At 36.9% G+C, this 21836-nt stretch overlaps 1 protein-coding gene across 3 annotated transcripts in view; it reads right to left on the bottom strand.

The window, feature by feature from the left end:
* The window catches only part of MTDH (metadherin), a 64740-nt gene that overhangs the window by 29870 nt on the left and 13034 nt on the right, over nt 1-21836 (bottom strand). For all 3 annotated transcript variants that reach the window (XM_020968932.2, XM_020968939.2, XM_078153671.1), the window contains exon 2: nt 13011-13139. In XM_020968932.2, the coding sequence (XP_020824591.1) occupies nt 13011-13139 (129 nt within the window). The remainder of the gene's footprint in view (nt 1-13010; nt 13140-21836) is intronic.

Here is a 21836-nt window from a genome sequence, read left to right as displayed (position 1 = left end):
GTTAAAATATCAATGATAAGAGGGTAGTTAAGGAAAGAAAAAAGTAAAATTCTGGGATGAAGAGGTGGTAAGTAAAGGAAGAGGATCAAGCAGAGACTGAAGAGGTAGCTTACTTAACCAAAGTGCTATATAAATAACCAAGTATCTATCTTCTCATAAGAATGGCAGCTAGGTGGTACACTGGATAGAGTACCCTGGGAGTGAGGAGGATCTTATTTCAAGTTTAGCCTCAGACACTTACTACTAGGCTGTGTGACCCTAGGTAAGTTACTTAACCCTTTGCCTCAGTTTCCTCATCTGCAAAATGAGCTGGAGAAGGAAATGGTAAACCACTCCAGTATCTTTGCCAAGAAAACCCCAAATAAGGTCACAAAGGGTCAGACATGACTGAGAAAATGACTTCACAATTAGCACAAGAATGGCAAACTACAATAACATTTGTATAATTCATTATAAGCAATAAACATTTACCACAAGCACCTCTATGTTCCAAGTTACTTGTAGATGAAAACAATCCCCCATCATACCTATTAATATTCTACAACCCAATAACAAACTGATATTCACCATAAACATGTTTTTTGTCAACCCATTTACAAGGTTATACTAAACCCTAAAGCCAGATTCTTATACATGTCAAAGATGCAAGAGCACCTACCTGGATTGTGCAGGGGATAAATCACAACCTGAGTTCTGTATTAAGCTAAGTCTTCCTCTTAACTTAAAAACTTGCTAAATCTCACCTGCCCTTTAAAAAAAAAAATCTAACCCTCACTTTTCAAAGTATTTTGTCAGTGGTCAGTCTAAATGCATTATCCTCCCACGCAATTTCAGCACAGTTAAGTGGAGACATTTACAAATTCTTAGTAACTCCTTGGACCGGAAATGTTTAAGCAGCTATTTATGTTAAAGCACTTCTTTCAATGTTTAGCAAAGCTCACTGACTGAAGTTACAAAGAAGCGGCTTGTCAGACAACTGGATCAATGCAAAAAGCAATGATTTACAATAAAAACTAAGGATATCCCTGTTTATTAACTTCAACATCAGAAATCCTCTGATTCTTTAGCAGGCCAGCAATATATTTCCAATGTGATATAACTCATCCAAAAAACCATAGTGGATCAACCCTTGTATTTTCTGGAAGCAAGAGAGCTGGGTCCAAGGACTAGTCTCACCATGGATCAGCTACATGTTAACTGTTAGAAAGTCACTCTACCTCTCTTTTATCTCTTTTGTCAATCTGCAAAATGGAAATTATGCTGTGCTACCTTTTTAGCACTGTTCATGAGGAAAATACCTTGGCAAGGGTCATACAAATATGCACTATCATATTTTATCAAATGAGTAAATGCTAAACTTTCCAGTAAATACAAAGTGAGACTGACTACATAAGCCCAGAATTATGAAATGAACAGTGAGCAAGGTAAGGAAAATGGCTGTCATAGATGGTTGGCAATTCCTTTACAGAATACACAACTCATTGCAAAATTGTTTCCCAAGCACACCAGAGAATCAAGTTTAGTATTTACTTAAAATTACATATCTATTCTTAATAAGTATGCCCAAGATTCTACCTCTAAGGCCAGAAGCAAATTGTCCTCTTCCCCCAAAACAGAAAATATCCAGATTATCAGGAGTTGGTTGTAATGATATATTTAATATTTCCTCTTTCTTCTCTCATTTATGAGCTAAGTATGGCTAACAAAAGTCTGTATCACAACAATCAGTGACATCACTGATTAGAGTGGCAGGAGGTACAAGCTGACAGTGTAAATAGAAGCTCTCGGCCTTAACAAAAGACCCTATTCATTCTAAATGACTGCTGTTCAAACCACAGAAGTTCTTGGCAGATCTTACCTTTGACATCAGCTGAAAGACCACCTCAGACTTGGAAAGCATGCTTTAAACCTGTCAACTAATGGCTCTCAATGTGAAAGAAAAAGACTCTATAGAGGATCTCTAACTCTGATAACTGCCTAATTCATACATAAAATACCAGCACCCTCAATATTACGCAGCTACCAAATGATTAAAATTATTTTAGGCAAAATGTGAGGGCTGGGGGATTAAAAGAGTGAGGGATTGGTAATCATTTATTACTGGTAAAAGTTGGTGAGCTGTTTGTAAGAAAAATACTACAGACAACTAAAAAATGAATTAGAGCAGAACTTGGCTTTGCAGTTAGCAACTTACTGCCAGGCAAAGTATCAGTAGGTTATCCTGTGAACCTCTCAATGAGAATACAAAAATTTTACTAGCAAAGGCTTTCCCCTCAAAAACAAACAAACAAACAAAAAAAACAACTGGCCCCTAAAAATGTTAGTAGGCTAAAATCTTCAGTATTTATGGCCTCAAAGACAAATAGGGACCATACCAAATAGGGACATCAGGAATACAAGTTAAGAGGTGGCTGAAAGGATACTGTTTAGTATCATGAATGACCACTGTGACTCCTGTCCTTCCCAGGCAACCAAGTTCAGGGAGTTCTCCCTTTTCATAGTTTGACTCCCTGTTAAATAACTGCCTAAATATTGCTTATTGCCAACATCTGCTCATTTGAGAATTTCTATCAATGTCTCAATAGACAAAGAAAATACTATATATATTAACTATCTGTAGTCATAGTCAGGTTTTGAAGCAGAACGGATTTGAGATTCAATCTCTAGGAATACATTTAAAAGACTGTATTAATATATAACTTGAATGTTATTTCAAACAGACCACAAATAAAGGGCACTGTTTGCATGACCATGAAAAATGTCATTTCAAACTGGCTGAAACCTGCCAAATATCTGTCAACCAATAATTAATGGTTGGTACTTTTAACATAAAAAAACATTCTGAGGCCAAGGGAAGATGTCACAATGGCACTTGACCATAAGCACACCATTGACTGGTCTCTTGATCACTGCTTTCTCTCATCTAGTGAGGTTCTTCAAAAAGTATTATCTTATATACCATACATGAAATGCAATTTTGTCATGAAATCTCACAATAGAAAACTCTGCATAAACAAAACCTTGCATAAACAAAAAAGAAAAAATAAAGAAATCAAATGCACAAGCAAAGGTAAAGGAGACAAAATTATCCTTATCTGCTTGTGACATGATAGCACAGAAAACAGAACAAAAGAAACTAATGAAAACAATGAAGAGTTTCACTAAAGTAGCAGGATACAACATAAAACCATAAAATCAATTAGCATTCCTATACATCAATAACAAAATCCAGGAGCAAATAGTAAAGATCAAGTTTAATTTAAAGAACAAAATACAACTTCCAAAGTACCTTAGAGATTTACATAAATAAAATTAGAAAACACCCTACACGAAGGGAATACTTCCTTTATATACCTACATAATATATAAAAAACTCATCTGGAGAAATAAAAGGTCTAGAATCTCAAGTCAAGTCAATAAAGAATTTAATGGAGGGAAAAATGTAGAAACAAAAAGGGGAACAGCACTTCCAGAACTCAAATTACATAGGTAGTTAGCTATTTGAGCTTGAAAATGCACTGAGACTTTTTGGGACACACTGCATTATAAAGCAGCAATCATCAAAAACTTTTATCACTGCTTAAAAATAACCCAATGTTCCATAAAACTGGAGATATAAATTACTTGAGAGAACTATTTGACTCGCAAAGATGATGAGAAAATTGGAAAGTTGTTTGGATGAAATTAGGTTTGGCCCAACATTTTATTATCATATACCACAATAACATCAAAATAGATATACAATCTGAATTATTTTTAAAAAACTATTTAAATACAAATAAGAGAACCAGATGAGGTATTCTTCACAACTATGGCTACAGGGAAAGATTTTAACCAAACAAGGAATAGAAGCAATCACAAAACAAAATAATTTCAAACAGGCGTGCGTGTCTGTGTGTGTGTGTACGCATGTATGTATGTATGTATGTAGGTATGTATGTATGTGTATATATGTATATATATGCATATGTATATATGAAACTGAAAGGCTTTTGTACATCAATGGACCGCAAATAAAGCATGGCTGACTAGGAAAAAAATCTGTATGTCAAATATTCATGATAAAGAGATATCCAAATATCCAAGATATAAGAGAAACTAATATAAGACAAAGACCATTTGCTAATAGATAAGTGGTCAATGGATATGAACAGCTCTCAAAAAATGCAAACTCATAGTGATATGTAAGACTACTCAAATTCGCTAGCAATAAGATATGAAAATCAAAGAGATAACTGAGGTTTTACCTCATATCCAGTAAAGTGGCAAAGATGACAAAAGATGAATGGAATAGTCAATGTTTGTGTAGGGTGTGGGAAAAGATGAGCACAATAATGCATTATTGGTGGAGCTGTGAATCAATATCATCATTCTGTAAAACGATTTAAAATTATGCTTTTTAAAACAGTGACTAAAATGTCCCTACTCTTTAGATTCTATTGCTACTTATATTACCAAAGAATGTCAAAGACAGAAAGGTTCCACATATACTAAAGCATTCATTGCCATATTCACTAAAACATTCACAATGGTACTTTTCGTGAAAACAAAGAATTGGAAACTGAGTGTCCACCAATTGAGGAATGGCTAAACAAATTGTGATGTAAGAACGTAACATAACATTACCAAGTTTTAAGAAATAACAAATATGAAGAACTCAGAGAAGCGAGGATACATGTATGTATATGAATTTATGTACAGTGAGTAAGCAGAATAAGGAAATGACATGCTGAGAAAGATCAATAAAATTAAAATGAATTCTATGTAATTATAATAACCAGCTTGGCCATGGAGAGGGGCCAAGAAAATGCACCTTTCCCCACACTTACTGCAGAAGTTAGGGGACTAGAGATGTGGAATACTGTACATATCAATCAATCAATAACCACTAGTTAAGCACCTACTCTGTGCCAGGGGGCTGTGAGAGCCACTGGGGACACAAATACAAAGAATGAAACAATCATTACTCACATAGTCAGACATGATCAGTTAGTTAGTTTTTGCTGAGCTGCTTTTTTTCCTCTCTTTATTTTTTAATGTGAGACAGCTAGTGGTGTAATGGATAGGGCACCGTACCTAAAAGCAGGACTACCTGAATGTGAATCCTGTCTCAAGTCACTTACTGCTGTATGACACTGGGCAAGTCAAATTATCTACCAGTTTCAATTTCTTCTTCTGTAACAGGCCTACACAACTTGCCCACAGGCCACTTATGGGCCACTTGTAGCATGCCAAAGGATTTTAGGTGGCTCTTGAAAAATGTAGAGGAAAACATTCTTTGTATGTAGAGGAAACTCTTTGGTGCTCTGCAAGTGGCTGTAACTTGTGCAGGCCTAATCTATAAGACTGGAATAATAATAGCACCTATGTCACAGGGTTGTTGTACAGATAAAATGTGTAAAATGATTGGCAAACCTTAAAAGTATTACATAAATGATATTACTATTATTATTTAATCTTTGTTACAAGGAATGGCTTGCTGAGGAGATATATTCAATAATAAATGTGATGTATTGATAAAAAAATGTTAGTTAAAAATAAGATAAAATTATAAGAAAAAGTGTCAGGAATATGAAACCCAGAATGAGCTGAAGGTGGCAACAAATAGGACAAATGAAAAAGTTTTTTTTTCTTTAGTCTATATTGGGGTTAGCAGAAGATTTTGCTTCTGTTTCCATTCCAAAGAGAATGACCCTTGTATTGGGAAGAATAAAACAAAATGCATTATCTTTGGGTTAATTAAGCTTTTTGGAGTGACTCTGAGATGAATGGTGGATTCTTTCTAACTTCACTTCAATTTCTAATAGATATGGGCAGTTTTGATTTTTGGAAATGTAATGCTTTAAGAAGTCTGTGATTCCTAAAATCTCTCCTTGATCTATTTTCTAAGTCAGCTATTTTTTATATCAGGTATCTTACATTTTCTTTTCTTTTTTTAATGTTTTGATTTTTGTTTTACTATTTCTTACTGTCTCATGGAATCATTTGTTTGCTCTATTCTAGTTTTCAGGGGGTTTACCACTTCTCTTCTAAGCTATTTATTCTTTCTATTCTTTTACTCAGTTTCTAATTTCAATTAAAAAAGATCTTGCCACATTCCTTGTAGGTCACTATGTAGTACTTGTGGAAAATCCATTTTTTCCTCTGAGCCTCTAATTACAGTGGTTCTGGAGTCAGTCTTCACCTAAGGAAATCTCTAGGTGTACAATAATTTTTTATACTGGTTGGTGTTTTCTTTGATTTACTCCAGCTTTAGTTCCTGAATTGGGATTTGACAGCTAGGCTCTACCCCTGCTGATGATGTCGGGTTTGGTGGTTGGCCCTACTTGGTCTCAATCCAGGTTCCTATGCAGACTTCTGCCTCTGAAGGTCAGGCCCCCTTGGATCTTTGATGTTCAGATCACTGGATCTTCAAGGTCCTTTATGGCAGCGGTGTCAAACTCAAACAGAAACTGAAGATACTAATTAGCACTTAAAAAAATCCTGCAGGTTGCATAGTAATTGTTTTAAAATGAAATACCTATTTTATTTTAATTTATTTTGTTGGTCTATAGATCCTTCGGTTGCCCAAGGTCCTGAACCTGGGGCTTACTCTAGGAAGATCTCCAATCTCGTTAACTTCAGGACACAGAAGACCTGTGTAGGCTATAGGTTTGTTTGCCTTTCCAGTGTTGGTTTTATTGGTGGCCTCTGTTCCTATTTCATGTTGGTTTCTGACTTTTTGTGCAGCTCTGAAATGGAAGAAGTCACTTATTGTAGCTTCCTCCTGGATTTCTTAATCATTATTTGGTCTAGTGTGAATTCTGGGTTTTTGCTGGAACAATCCTGTCACAGCTAAGTGGTCTGCCTCCATTCAGGCAGCCATCCTGGCTATAAGTCCTAAAGATAACTGAGACTGTTAGACAGCCATCTAGTTGGCTTTAATGAATTCAAATCACTTCTTCAAAGGAGAACTAAATCCTAGGGTAGTCTCAATGAAAAACTTGGAGAATGAGAAGCAAATGAGAATGAGCTCTGTAGAGGCAAAGGAGGGCTGATGTCTAAATGACCAAAAAAGGAGTGAGGAAAAGCCTACAAACAAGGACTATTAGGTTTCTTCCTTTTGTAATAAAATCTAGAACAATTCATTAAAAGAAAGATTAGTAAGCAATTAGAGAAACTGTGATCACTAAAAGTTTGCAAAGATTCATCAAAGCTAAACTATAGAGACTAAACTCTTTTTTTTAATTGGTCAGAGTAACTAGACTATGTCAGAAGAATACAGCATTACTTAGAATTCAGCAAAAAAGGTGATCTCTCATGCCATACTTGGGTAAAAATGGAAAGACATAGGAAAAATGAGAGAATGGCAGAGTAGGTCAGAAAATTCCAGGCTCTCCAAATTCCCCCCACTAAAAATACAGAACAAAGCCTCAAAGCGAACTTAGAGCAGCAGAAATGAATGCGGTTAAGCAGTTGTCCTCTTAAGACAACTTGAGAGGACCTCAAGAAAGATCCTGCTTCCAGGGGTGGAGGTTGTACCCTGGTGAAGAGCAAACACCTCCAGGCAGACTGCCCCAAATCAAAAACAACAAACCCTGGGGGCAGCTGGGTGGGGGAGGCAGATCAGCCTCAGGAACTTTCACCTCAGGGACAGTGGAGGATGGGAGGGGGGAATTCAGGGCAGGTGGTGCCTTGACAGAGGAGCAGAGGAAGACTGAAGGACCTCCCCTTTCTGGGGATGCCAGGCCCAGCTATGCTGATCAGACTTGGTCCTGGCACACACCTGGTGAGTGCCCTGTTGGCCGCAGGCACTTGCTGGAGAATAGAAACCCCTGTTTCAGTTCCAGGGCAAAGGGGAAACCAAGCAAGACCACCAGACAGCAGCAAGGGCCCAAGCTGTGGCTTGGGGGTAGAGAGGAGTGCCCAAGTTGGGCCCCCCGACAAAGCTCAGAAAATAACAGTAAGAAGGATCTGAGTCCTGGGACATCATTCCCCAAACCCTGGGACTACAGCTTATTGTAATAATAAGCTGCTAAAATAAAATAAAAATAAAAATGAGTAAGTAAAGGAGAAAGGATTTGACCACAGACAGCTACTATGGGGATAGAGAAGATCTGGGTTCACATTCAAAAGAATGTAGTAAAGTTAAAAAAGCTACTCATTTCTAACTGAAAGAGAAATGTCAAATATTCAAAAGCCCAAAGAGTTCTTGAAAGAACTTTAAAAAAAAAAGGGCAATCCAAGAAAAATCAAGAAAATTATGTGAAGTCAGCTAATTGGAAAAAGATGAAAAAACCTAAAGGAAGAAAATAACTCCTTGAAAACTATAACTGAGCAAGGAGAAGCTAGTAAGACAAAAAGAATGGAAAAATAGGATAATGTGAAACATCTTATTACAAAAACAACTGATCTGGAGAACAGACTGAGGAAAGACAATTTAAGAATTGCTGGACTACCTGAAAGTTATGACAAACAAAAAGTCTTGATACAATATTACAAGGAATTATTAAGGAATATTGCCCTGAAGTTTTAGAACAATGTATAAAGTAGAAATAGAAAAAATCCATCCACCACCACCTGAAAGAGATCCCAGGATGAAAACCTACAGCCATCATCATAAGCCAAATTTGAAAGCTCCCAGGTTAAGTAGGAAATATGAGCAATGAGAAAAAAAATCAATAAATAAATAACATGGAACTACAATCAAGATCACACAAGACTTAGCAGCTTCTATGTTAAAAGACCGTAGGTATTGGAACACAATATTTTGAAGAGCAAAAGAGCTGGGTTTGTGACCAAAAATAACCTACCCAGGAAAACTGAATATAACCCTGAATGAAAAAATTAAAAAGGGGAATATTCAATGAACTGAAAGACTTTCAAATGTCTGTGACAAAAAGAAAAATGTAAGATTCAAGAGAAATATAAGGTAACATTAAAAACCAACTGTAAAGGACTTAAGGCTAAACTGTTTATTTCTTATATGTAAAAATTATCAGTACACTTAAGACTGTCATTACTTGGGTAGTTTGAAAGAGGTCTGGGCTGAGCTGAGCGAAATAGGTTGATTCTAAAAAATAAAACTAGGTAGGGAGAGGCAAAAAGGAGCAATTCTCTCATACAAATGAGGGGTGAAAAGAACTGATATAGAAGAAGAAAGTGGGGGTGGAGGGCTGGTTGTGCTGGAACCTTACTCTCATCAGAACTGGGTTAAAGAAAGGACAATACAAACCCCTAGAAGGGGTTTATAAGTTGTAAATTTATAAAGAAATAAGAGGGAGAGAGGACAGGACCAGGGAGGGACTTTCTAAAAGTGCATAAAAGGTATATACTGTGTGACTCTGGGCAAATAACTTAACCCCAATTGCCTCACCAAAAAAGAGACAGAGAGAGAGAGAGAGAGAGAGAGAGAGAGAGAGAGAGAGAGAAAGGAAAGAAAAAAAGAAAGGTGTATATAGATTAAGAATTAAGAGGGTCGGGAAAGAGGATAAGGGAGGGACTCTTAGAGGGGAAGGTAGATTAAGGAATAGGAGGGTAAGGTAGTGGTTACAAGTAAATTAGACTTGTTAGGAGGGATAGGGTAAACAGAGCCGGAAGGATAAATGCTGAGAAAAAAAAAGGATGAAAGGAAATGCACAACTAATAATTAAAACTTTGAATGTGAAGGCCCAACATATTTCCCTTCGAATAATCCTGCACTTTATTACTGATTCCCCTCCCCGCCTAAAACACAGCACTTATCATGTCATTCCCCTGCTTACACTGGCATTTGGTCATCCACACTTTTGATTTACTTTTCTAGCTTTATCTTATATCTTCTCCAAACCCTCTATAATCCAGCTAAATTGAAGTAAATCTGCCCCAGAGATCTTCTGCTTCTATGTCTTTGACCAATTTCTTATGGCAAGAATAATTATAATAGTATTATATAACATGTAAAAGCATTAGTATTCTAAGATTTTTAAAGTATTTTATAAAGTGACTTGCCCAGAAATCAAAACAACACTGAGGTTTAACCTTACACCCTGCAAATCGGCAAAAATGACCTCCCCCCCCCAAAATGGAACCAATGCTAGAGAAGTTGTGGAATATTAGCATATTAATGATGCTGCTCGTCCTTCATTTTCAAAGAGGACCAATGATATCACAATGTGATGGCTGATGACTTGTGAGTGAATTGGATTTAAGTGAGACAAAGCCTCACAAAGTAGTCCGCCTTACTATCTCTTCCAGGATCATCGAAGTCCAATGGCAGGACAAAAGTCAAGAAGATTGGTGATAACCTGGCAAGCAGTGGATGAACTTGGCATTTTCTATATCTGAGCAAGCCCTAAACACTCCACAGCATCTGTTTCAGCCACCTTCACGGCCACTGGAACAAATATTTTTACCCATCCATTCTGCTGGGGGGAAGTCTTCATATGCTTAGAGTAGATATCCCTCAACTCACTAACAGGTCTGAAGTACCCTCAACCTGGTCTAGTCCATCTGCCCAGATGGTTTTACCATGGTGTGGCCACGATGCATGCTACAGCTTCTTACAGCAACAGGTTAGAGTTGGATCACAAATGGACATCAAAGGTAGATAAGCCAGGCTGTTCAGCACAGCTATATTGTAGATGGAGCTATGGAAATGGTATGACCATTTTGGAAAGCAATTTGAAGTTATGCAAATAAAATGACTAAAATGTCCAAATCCTTTGAACCTGAGACTCCAATACTGGGCTTATACTCCATGGAAGCCACTGATAAGGAGAAAGCCCCCACATACTCCAAACTATTTAAGGTGATACTTTTTTATGATCGGTAAGAACAGGAAACAAAGTAGATGCCCATGAATTGAGGAATAGATAAACAAACTGCGGTACAGAAATGTAACAAACTGTAAGAAATGTTTTGTATGATGAATACAGAAGCAAGAAAGATGCACTCAAAGCGACGCTGAGCAAAGAAACAGAACCAAGAAAACAAGCACAGTAACTACAACAATGTAAATGGAAAGAACATACCAAAAATAAAAAGTAAATGCAACAAAAGTATAAAGATCAGGCTGGACTCGAATGGAGAGATGAGACAACACTTTCTGTGAAGAGGGTTCACAGGTGTTACACATTGCACATTTTCAGATGTTTTTAATGTATTGATCAGTTGTGCTGATTCTTCCCTTTCAAAAAAAACCAGACTGTTTGTCATATGAGATGGCTCTCTGGAAGAGGTAGGGGGAGAGATGCTTAAAGAATAAAATAAATATAAAGAACAAAAACAAAAACTTATTTTAAAAAATGACTTGCCCACAGTCACATAGCTAGTAAGTGTCTGAGGCTGTATTTGAACTCAGGTCTTCCTGATTCCAGATCCAATGAGTTTCTGAAACACAATAACTATACTTCCACTGAAGTAATTTTTTCATCAGTACAATCTTGCCAAGTCAATTACCAATATTTGTAAAGAGTGTATGAAAACAATCTGTGAAGAGTCAATGAAATACTTCAAGTATTGTAGTCATGAGAAAAGCTCACATATGGGAGAGTCTTGTCTTATACCTTTGGAATCCCTTTTCATGTTGAGCAAAGTCTCTCATACATAACAGGTGCTCAATAAATATTTTTAACAGATTAAGAAATCAGAAAAACTTATCAGTCAAGTAAATGGAGCTACTGGCACTCTACCAGACAGTTTAGTACTGACAACGCATTACGGTTTTTTTGTCTACATAAAGATGAAAATAAAAACAGCAGCTCCATATATTCCATTTAATAGTCCCAAGAGCTACTACTCATATCATACACAGATTCTAGATCAGGTCTAGGGAACCTGTGGCCCTCTAGGTCCTCAAGTATGACCCTCTGACTGAATCCAAACTTAACAGAACAAATCCCCTTACTAAAAGGATCTGTTCTATAAAACTAGGACTCAGTCAGAAGGCTCCACCCAAGGACCTAGAAGGCCACAGGTTCCCCACCTCTGTCTAGACAACTTTTTCTATGAAGTGTATAATGTAAGGTTTGTATCAAATGACTCGAGTAACAACTGTATGGTATGCTTCTCAAAACTCCCACAGTGAAAATGAAGGGGCTGGATTAAATCTCTAAGATACTTTGCAGTTTAATAACACTATGAAAATAAACAATTCAAATGTTAACTCTAATAGACCTGTCCTCCTTTAGTAGGTGACAAGTCCAAAAATCAAGCACAAAAACAGTCAATTATATTTTAAAGATAAATGTAATTATACAAGACTTTTTGCAATTACTAAATCCAAAGCAATGATACCAATGCCACGCTGTTAAAAAATAGAGGAAAAAATGCTGAGCTAAAATGAGGTTTTGTTCCATCTAAGGTATAAAGCACAAATCAGGATGCAGGGTGACCAATGTAATCATAAGTAGTTGCAAGTGTCATTAACTAATAGTCAAGTCAGATGTGTGCCCAGAATACAACTGACAGTGTGAGACAGGATGTGGCCCCTTCACAAAAAGTCAGGTTTACCAGGATATAGCAGATATCAGGATTGTACTAAGTAAGTGCTTTGGCTGGTGCCTTACACTGTAACAAAATACAAGAAATGATAAGAAATTTAAGCTGTGGCAACTGCTTTTTGACATTTATTGCCATTTCTGGAGATAAACAATCAAAAGTTGACTATTTACCAAATTGTTCCAGCTACAAATCTTATAAAAGTTCATTCTGGAATACCAAAAGGGAAGTAAGTTGTTTACTGAAAGTAAACTTTGTTCACCAAATAGATGGTTATGCCTTAATTACAACAGAATACTGATTCAATGAGTCATAGATCATAAAATTAAAGCTCTAAAGGACCTTAGAGATTATCTAGTCCAGACCCCTAATTTTAAAAATGACATAACTGAGGAAGGTTATAGAAGCTCTAAGATGCAGTTACTTTGTTGCCTGGGATGCTCACATTTTATACTGGACACTAGGATGCTCCCCAGGATAGATTCCAATGTTTACTTATGAAGGTGTAAGTTACTAACTGGAGAGGAGAACATTCTGTAACTTCAACTAACCTTTTCATTTTTCTTTTCTGCATCTAGCTGCTGCTGCTGCTGCTGCTGTTGCTGCTGCTTTGCTGCTTCTCTTCGAGGAGGTGTGATCACTTCCTCCTCTGGCACTTCAAGCACAGTCCGTCCATTTGGCTGCAAATACAATGAAAAAAAGTTTATAAAGTTATAAAATGGCTAAGATAAGTTATATTAAGGCATAAAATACAGCAAGTGGTACAAATTATAACAGAATGTTAAAAAGTTTTATGTACCAAACTTACATAGGAACAGGTGCCCACCAAGTTTTATTTATAACGGTACAAATATTCCAAAATAAATTAGTGTAGGATTAAAAAAAGGATCATAGGTTTAGAACTGGAAGGCACTTCAGAGATAATCTAGTCCAATCCCATAGTTTAAAGATGATGAAACTAGATTTTTACAAATGAGGAAAGTGAGGTAAACAGGGTTAAGTGACTTGCCCAGGGTCACACAGCTAGTTAAGTGTCTGAGGCCAGATTTGAATTCAGAAAGAGGAGTCTTCCTTACTCCAGGCCCAGCACTCTATCTACTGTGCCATCTAGCTGCACTACTTGCTGATTCTACTGCCAACTAGCAGAATCAATCAACAATGCATTAAATATCTACTAGGTACTTATTATGTGTCAGACACCAAGCTAAGGGGTTAGAACACAAAGACAAAAATTAGACAGTCTCTACTCTCAAGGAGCTAAAATTCTAATGGAGGAGACAACACATAAAAATAGTTGGAAAGGTCCCACAGTCACTGGGGTGCAGAACCCAAAGCAGATGCCTCTTCTTTAACGTAACGTCAGTTTCTGATGTTGACCCATTTCATAATACCAAGGGCCTTAGTGGCAAGAACTTTCTGATTTGGAGCTTTAGTAGCTGTGGCTGTAGCACTTGCAGAAGCAGTTGCTAAGCTGCAGCTTACAGGGGGCTGCTTCCCAGATGATGTGATGGCTGAACACATGGGCTGGAAGCATCGCTATACCCAAGGCTCTTGAGTTCAGGATCCTGGGCTGACTCCATCATGGTCTGAAGGGAGATGGTAGTGGTTTGATTTGTCTGGCACATGCTACCTCCTTTCTCTCCTTCAAGGCGCCTCAATGTTTCTGTCCAGTCTGACTTGCCTGCTCTCTGGCTGGGAGCTGGTAGAAACAGTCAGGACGGCTGGGCGGGAAGCAGGACCGATGGTCTCAGGGATGTTGCTTGTTAGTAGCTGGTTAACAGCTGTTATTTGGCGGTGATAAAGATGGGCTTCTTCATAATGACCTCTCTTCTCAACGACAGATGCGGGGGCTGTACTGGAAGCAGATCTGATAGTTTGGAGAACAGTGCTATTCTCCAGCTTATTGGATTCACTGTCCTAGACTGTCCACGTGAGGGGAGAGGGTGGTCAACATGACAGTGGCAGCCTGACTTGCCTGGTATACGAAACCTCCAACTTCTCCCCTAGACTGTGCTGCTGCTTCAGCTAGACTGGCTTGCCCTTTCTGAGGGTAGCTGTTGGTGTGATAATGAACATCAATGTGAAAATGTTTAATAAAATATCAGCAACAAGGCTGTGGTCTCTTAAGAACTACAAAGGCTATATTTTAGAAATTACACATTATATAGTATTTTGACCAGAAAAATAGGATTGGTGCAATGAGGTAAGATAACAATCACATGCATAAGAAAAACAAGGGAAAAAATATTGACTGTAACAATGCATAAAGCTTGACAAAATACAACCCCCCCCCAAAAAAAAACAGGGGCAGCTAGGTGGTACAGTGGATAGGGCACTGGCCCTGGATTCAGGAGGACCTGAGTTCAAACCCAGCCTCAGACACATAACACTAGCTTGTGACCCTGGTAAAGTTACTTAACCCCACCGCCTAGTCAAAAAAACAAACAAAATACAACCCCATTTTATGTTTTAAAAAAAAAGTAGAAAACAGAAATAAATGGATTTTCCCCTAATATAGTGAACAGTATCTATAGAAAACCAAGAGCAGGCATATTCTGTAAACAGATAAACATCAGAGGCCTTTCTAATAAGATCAGGGGGTAAACAAGAATATCTGTCCACTGTTGCCTTGATGATACAGAAATACTTGCCATGGCAAAAAGATAAGATAAAAGACAATAAGCATAGGAAAAGAAAATACACAAAATCATCACATTTTGCAAATGTTGGTTTACTTAGAAGACATTTGAGATTCAATTCAAAATAGAAATAATTCACTTCAATAAAATAGCAGGATATAAAATAATGCCACAAAAATCAAAAGCCTTTCTGAACATTGACAATAAAACCTAAAAGAAAGAAATTTCATTCAAAATAACTACAGAATATATAAACTATCTGGCAATCGAATTACTAAGCTACAAAAAGAACTATGAATATATACTACTATAGTCTTTTACAGAAATAAATGGACCATGCTAACATAATAGAATACTACCAAAATTAATTTATAGATTCAGTGTAATGTTATACTACCAAAGGATTGCTTTCTAAAATTAGAAAATTTATGACAAAATACATGTAGATCAGGAGTTCTTAACCTTTATTGTATCACTAAATGCACATGACTGGCTGATCATTATTTTTAAATTAATAAAATCCAAAAGATTACAAAGGAAACCAATGATACCGAAATAAAAGACTGTTAAAAAACAAGCTCATGAAATCAGGTTAAGAACCTCTGATAAAGACAAAAGAGAGGGAAAGGACCAGGATATACAAAAATATTTATAAAGCACTTTTTTTTGGAGTAAAGACCTAGAAACAGTGAGTACTCCTCAATTGGGGAAATTTTTAACAAATTATGGTATTATGAATATAAGAATATTAATTTCCTTGATGAGCAGGTTAACTTTACAAAAACCTGGAAAGACTTTTACGATCTGATGCTGAGCGAAGTGAGCAGAAACCAGGCGAACGTTGTTCACAGTACCTCTCACGTTATTCAATGACTAACTTTGATAGACTTAACCCTTCTCAGCAATACAAGGACCTAAGACATCTCCAAAGGCCTCAAGATGGAGAATGCTATCTACATCCAATGAAAGAACTATGGAGTTTGAAAGAGATCAAAACCTATTATTTGCTACTTTTTCTTCTATTTTGTTTTGTTTCCTCTTTCTGGTGGTACCTCCTATTGGCTCTAATTCTTACTTACAACATCACTAATGTGAAAATATGTTTAATAGGAATGTATACGTAAAGCCTATATCAGATTGCGTGCCGTCTTGGGGAGGGAGGTGAGGAAGGAGAGAAAAATTTAAAACTCAAAAACTTGTGCAAGTTATTGTTGATAAAGCAAAATAAAATAATAAAAAAGTGAAAAAAATAATTTTCAAATAAGAAAAAGAATATTAATTTCTTGCATTGTAAGACATAAGAAAGTTAGTGGATTCAAAGAAACTCGGGAAGACCTGGCTAAACCAATTCAGTGTGAAGTAGAACAAGGAGAATTATCTTATACAAAACCTCAATATTATAAAGGAAAACAATTTCAAAAGATTTAAATCTCTCTGATAAATGCAGGAACAATAATGACTCCAGAAGACTGATGAAGCATTCCTCCTACACTTTGTTGGAAAAGTGAGGGATGCAGATACACAATGCATTCCCAGACATGACCATTAGAACACGAATCTGTTTTGCTTAACTATACTTTTGTTATAAAATAGGTTTTTACTTAGGGAAGGAGGTAATTGGATAGTACCGGCAACAATTAAAGAAAAAAAAAGAAGAAAAGAGCCTCCAATGACGTGTTTTATATAAAATACACAAAGGAGCCCAAAGTGAGGTCAAGAAGGGGACAAAGAGCTGGAAGAGACCTTACTTCTCAAGTCCAACCTCTTTAACAGATGAGGAAAGGAAGGCATCTGTTAAGTGTTAAGTATCACAGAGCTAAAAACTGCCCAGGTCAAAATTTGAATCCAGGTCTTTCTGACTTTAAGGTTAGCACTGTATCTACACTACACCATGTCCCCCTCCACAAGCAGGGCAATCTGAGCATCAAATTTAATGTTATTAAAAGGAACAAATTATGAGATTTGTGTTTTCACATAATTCTTATTTTCTGGCCTTCCATATATATATGGAAATACTCATTTTTGTTGATGCTTTTCTAGTTCATAAATTTTTTTAATTCCCACAATAAAAATCTATATATTTAATAGCTGCAAACTACAGGACTTCACCTGCAGTGGTAAAAACTATTAGGAAAGATAGGTGGGAAAATAAGAATTGGTGCTGTAAAATTCAATTTGCCAACTCTCCAAAGATTATGCCATTCAGAGAGGGCCTCCTCTCCCTCTCAAAAGCTGCAACTGACTATCAGGTTAAGTACAATTTTAAAACAGCTTGAGAATTTCAGAAAAACATCTTCCAGATTCATCTAATACCCCCAGAATGCTAACTTTCTCCACACATATTCCCTCCAAACTCTCCAACACCTTGACTTTTGAAAAATTCATACATACAATTTGATAAGATCAAATTAGTAGCCAATGAGGACATATGCAAACATTAAAAAGTCACTAATAGCAAGGAATTTTATTTATATTATCGCTCATGGGGTTTTTTATATATATATATATATATATATATGCATACACACACACACACACACACATATATACACATATAAAAAATAAAATCACTCATACCTATACCTCACAGGTAATTATGAACTTGCCTAATTTTTCAATGCAGGATTTATCTATAATAAAGGTAACAAGTCATAAGAACAAAACCGTTAATTTCTTAAATATAAAAATGTGTAAATTTTATGTATTACTTAATTGAATACTTGTTACTTAAGGACTTCAGAGATCTCTAATTATGCCAATGAATAGACCCCTCCACCAACAGAGATTGCAGCCTCTACAAGTTCTGGCTATTTCTTTGTAACATTTTGTTCTGGTGAGTAGTACCTAAGTAGACTTTTCTGTTGATATTGGGGGGGGGGGCAAGGAGAAGGAAGTAAAACAGGGGGCTGATGGGTGAGAGTGCTGCCCAGTAGCAGAACCAGAAGAGCTGTGAAGTGCTGAAGGACAGTTCAGTGTTTTCTTCCTCCTGGACTTCACTCTGGGCGCTACTGTTATAGGGAATGACTACTGCAGCAAACACTGAAGAGAGATCACAACCCCTCCACACCGTAGCAGACATACCATTTTAGGAATAACTTTTGGCCACAGGAGCCTCAGAATTGGCTGGTCCTTGTGGCAGTCTGTCAGAGAGCTGGTACTGAAAGCCTTTTCAGATTGGTGGTACCTGCCAGAGATTGCACTTAACAGTCTGTGAGATGCTGAGGTCAAAAATTCATCACTGCCTGTGGCCAACTCTGTAATGAGTCTTTCTAAACCATATGCTAAATCAGACCTCAGAAAACAGGCATACAGACTATATATCACTAGCTCCATCCTTAAAGACTTTCTAGCTTGCGAGGACCTGCCAGATCTTGTGTTCAGATGGCAAAGCCTTTGAGAACACAAACTCACCTCTATGCCATGAGGAGGCATCAGAGAAGAACTTTAGTGGAGTAACTTTATTATTATTGGCAATATGTCAGTTGGTTTTGTTGAATTGCCTTTTAAATCTTTTGTTTTTCAGTGGATCACTCCCTGGGTAGGGAAGGGAGGAGATATTCTGAAATGAGGATGATATCAAAAACAATGATATGAAAAAAATTCATACTTAAGGCTAAAAAAGGTCAGGAGTGAGACCTGGAGATAACCTTTAAGATTATCTAGTCCAAAAGTTCTTAATCCTTTTCTTGTGTAATAAAATTTTCTGGCAGTCTGGTGAACCTGTGGACCCTTTCTAAAAATAAAGTTTTCAATAACCAATTATAATGAAATAGTTATTAAAATATTTTTTAAAAATTCATTGACCACACAACCTGAAGTTACATTTAAAGCTGACATCTAACTCAATCTCAATTTTCCTCCTTATTTCCAAGTTTTTAGCCCAAGATAACAAATCTACAAGGCAGCTTCCTCAGCTTCAAGCAAAAATGGCAGTTTAAGGCCCACATAATTAAAAGTTTTCTTAAAAGTACAAATCACAATTGCCTTTCATCTTCCTTAAATTACTATACCTCAGGAGCCTGACAAAGTTGACTACTCCCTTCCTCAAGGTTTCTCTGCTGAGCTTTTCTAACACTGCTTTCTCTGGATGTTCCTTCCTCCTGGTCTGACTTTTCTATTTCACTAGACTGGCTCATCATCCAGATGCAATCAATCTCCTGGTCATTATGCATCCTAAGGCCCTTGGGCTCCCTTTTGTTCTCTTACTATATTCTCTTACTTAACCTCCCAGCTCCCATGGGTTTTTCATCTCCATCTAGATTACTCCTAGATCTCTATATCCAACCTTAGTCTTTCTAGGGCTCTAGTCTCATATCACCAACTGACTACTGGGCATTTTAAACTACATATCTTGGAGGCATCTCAAAAAGTCCAAAAGAAAACATTTCCCTCCCAAAAGCCACCCATCCTTCTAGTACCTCAGTTTCACAACTTTAGTATTATTCTCAGAGTTTCACTCTCACTCAATCCCACACATCCAGTAAGATCACATATCTTATCATTTCTATCTCCATAACAGTTCCAACCCACCCACCAACACCTTAGTTCAGTCCCTCATAACTTTTCCCCTGAACTACTGCAATACCCTGCTAATCAGTCTCCCTGTGTCAAGTCTTTCCTCTCTACATGCCATTCTCCATATGGGCAGTGAAGTGACTTAGTGGATAGCAAAGAGTTATAGTCTGAAGACCATGGTGCAAATCTCAGTTTTAGTGTCCCCATCTGCAAAATGGGAGTAACAACACCATCTACCTTACAGAGTTCTGGGACGATCAAATGCAATAATGTAGAAAAGACCCTGTAAAACTCTTAAAAGCACTTTTAGTTACTATTACTATAGAAAGGACTCTGGTTTAGGAATGTTTAAACTCCAAGGCTCTTCCAAGTCCCTCCCTACACTGGGTCTTTCCTGTTCTGTGATTCTGTGGGCCTTTTTGTGGATTTCTCTCATAAAATATGACTGCTGCCTCATCATGATTTCAGGTTTTTAAGAACCTTGAGTTCTTGGATATTACATCAGAAATGCAAGTTTCAGCAGATATTGCTCAGCTAACACGGCTCCTAGTCATTTAACCTCTCTCACTGCCGGAACCTTCATCTTCACAATACAGATGGTCTAGGACTTAGGGAGGCATAACTTAGCTCAGTTTAAAGATCATCCCCAGGATGGCAACCTGATGAAGAAAACCAATTTATGACATTGTTTGCTAATGCAGAGAAGGACTGTAATTTATATGAAATCCCAGATCCTTAAGCGCTGACTTCAGAATTAACACTGATAAAAGGTCAGAAAAAAAAAAAGTCTACCTAAAAAGAGATTTGCAGGTTCATGCACATTCATTCCTTTTTCTAAAACTCTTCCATGTATATGGCAAGTTCAGAGTATTAAAAATAAAAAAATTTAAAAACAATGAATTAATGTTGATCAGAATACACTTTCCTAAGGGAGTATTTCTACTCTTTAATATCCACATAAGCAACCTAGTTTAACAACATGCAGTTTGTAACCACTCTAAGTACTTGTGGAATAGCCAAATTAGCTAAATGATGAAATAATTTTTTCCTTCTGATTATTTCCTGGATCCAGGAACACAACCTGAAGCTTGTCTTGTGGATTATCAAAACCATTCCTCATATTTGTGGGGAAACATAGGGAACTAAAATTTCACTGAATATGTATTCCCAAGCTAAAATTGATCAGTCTTTTAAGTCCACTTCAATCACTCTAACTTCAACCTGCAAACTCCTTGAGTTTCCCTTATCTCAACCCCAAATTTTAATTAAAACTTCAAGTCATATACACTGGAGAGATTCTACATCTACCAACCACTACTGACTTCCCTGAGTCATCAATACTCTCCTCCCTCAATATCCACAGTCGCCCCAGAGACTACAGCAATGTACTTTTTACAAGGATATTCCAGGTGGTTATAACACATTCATGGAAATCAAGAGAAAGTAAACAAATCATGGTGACAGCTGCAGTAGTTCATTCCTGTTGTGTCTGGTAGCAGTAGCAATTAGCTAGAAGCCAAGGAGCAAAAAACTTAGTTGATAGTTGGATAAATGATAGAAGAGAGCATCATTATTGTTTCATGAATACTGTATCTTATAACCTTAGACCTAGCAGTTTTGATACTACTTGTTTTATTCAAATGAGCAAAATAAACCGTGCTTGAAATGAAATTCCATTATATTTGGGCAATCTAAGCCATAATATTCATGCTATGATATAATCTAGCAATATACAATGTATACAATATTAAGCATACATAGGGTTTAACATTTTGCTTCTAGAGTAGTTCAGGACTCCTGAAGTTTATTATTAACAAGAAGTAGAAAAATCTTGAACTCCAATTATGTCAAAATGTATCAAGTACAGAAATTAGGAAATCCAACTTTCTACTAAAATGACATAAGCCCTACCATTGTCTATCAGGTTAGCTGGCAGCCTGACACAGTTGGAAAGAGTACTGGATTTGCAGGCAAGAGGCCAGAGTTTAAACCCAGAACCAGCATAGACCACAGTTTCCTCACCTTTAAAAAGAGACCTGGGTGTCCTAGGTTCTAAATTTATCATCCTTTTCCTCTAATAACATATAAATCTCTATTACTTTGAGCTACAGCTCAGAGATGGAGAAGAGGCTCAGTGCACATTCCTGCTGTACTATCCTATAACACAAGGAAGAATGTGATAAATGCTAAAAAGAGGTATAAGAAAAGTGCTATGAAAGGCCA

This window comes from Phascolarctos cinereus, unplaced genomic scaffold (assembly GCF_003287225.1).
Source record: "Phascolarctos cinereus isolate Bilbo 61053 unplaced genomic scaffold, phaCin_HiC Scaffold_4;HRSCAF=312, whole genome shotgun sequence".
In the NCBI taxonomy this organism is placed as follows: Eukaryota; Metazoa; Chordata; class Mammalia; order Diprotodontia; family Phascolarctidae; genus Phascolarctos; species Phascolarctos cinereus.
Note: the sequence above shows the minus strand (reverse complement) of the source record. Positions and strands in the feature narration are given on the sequence as shown.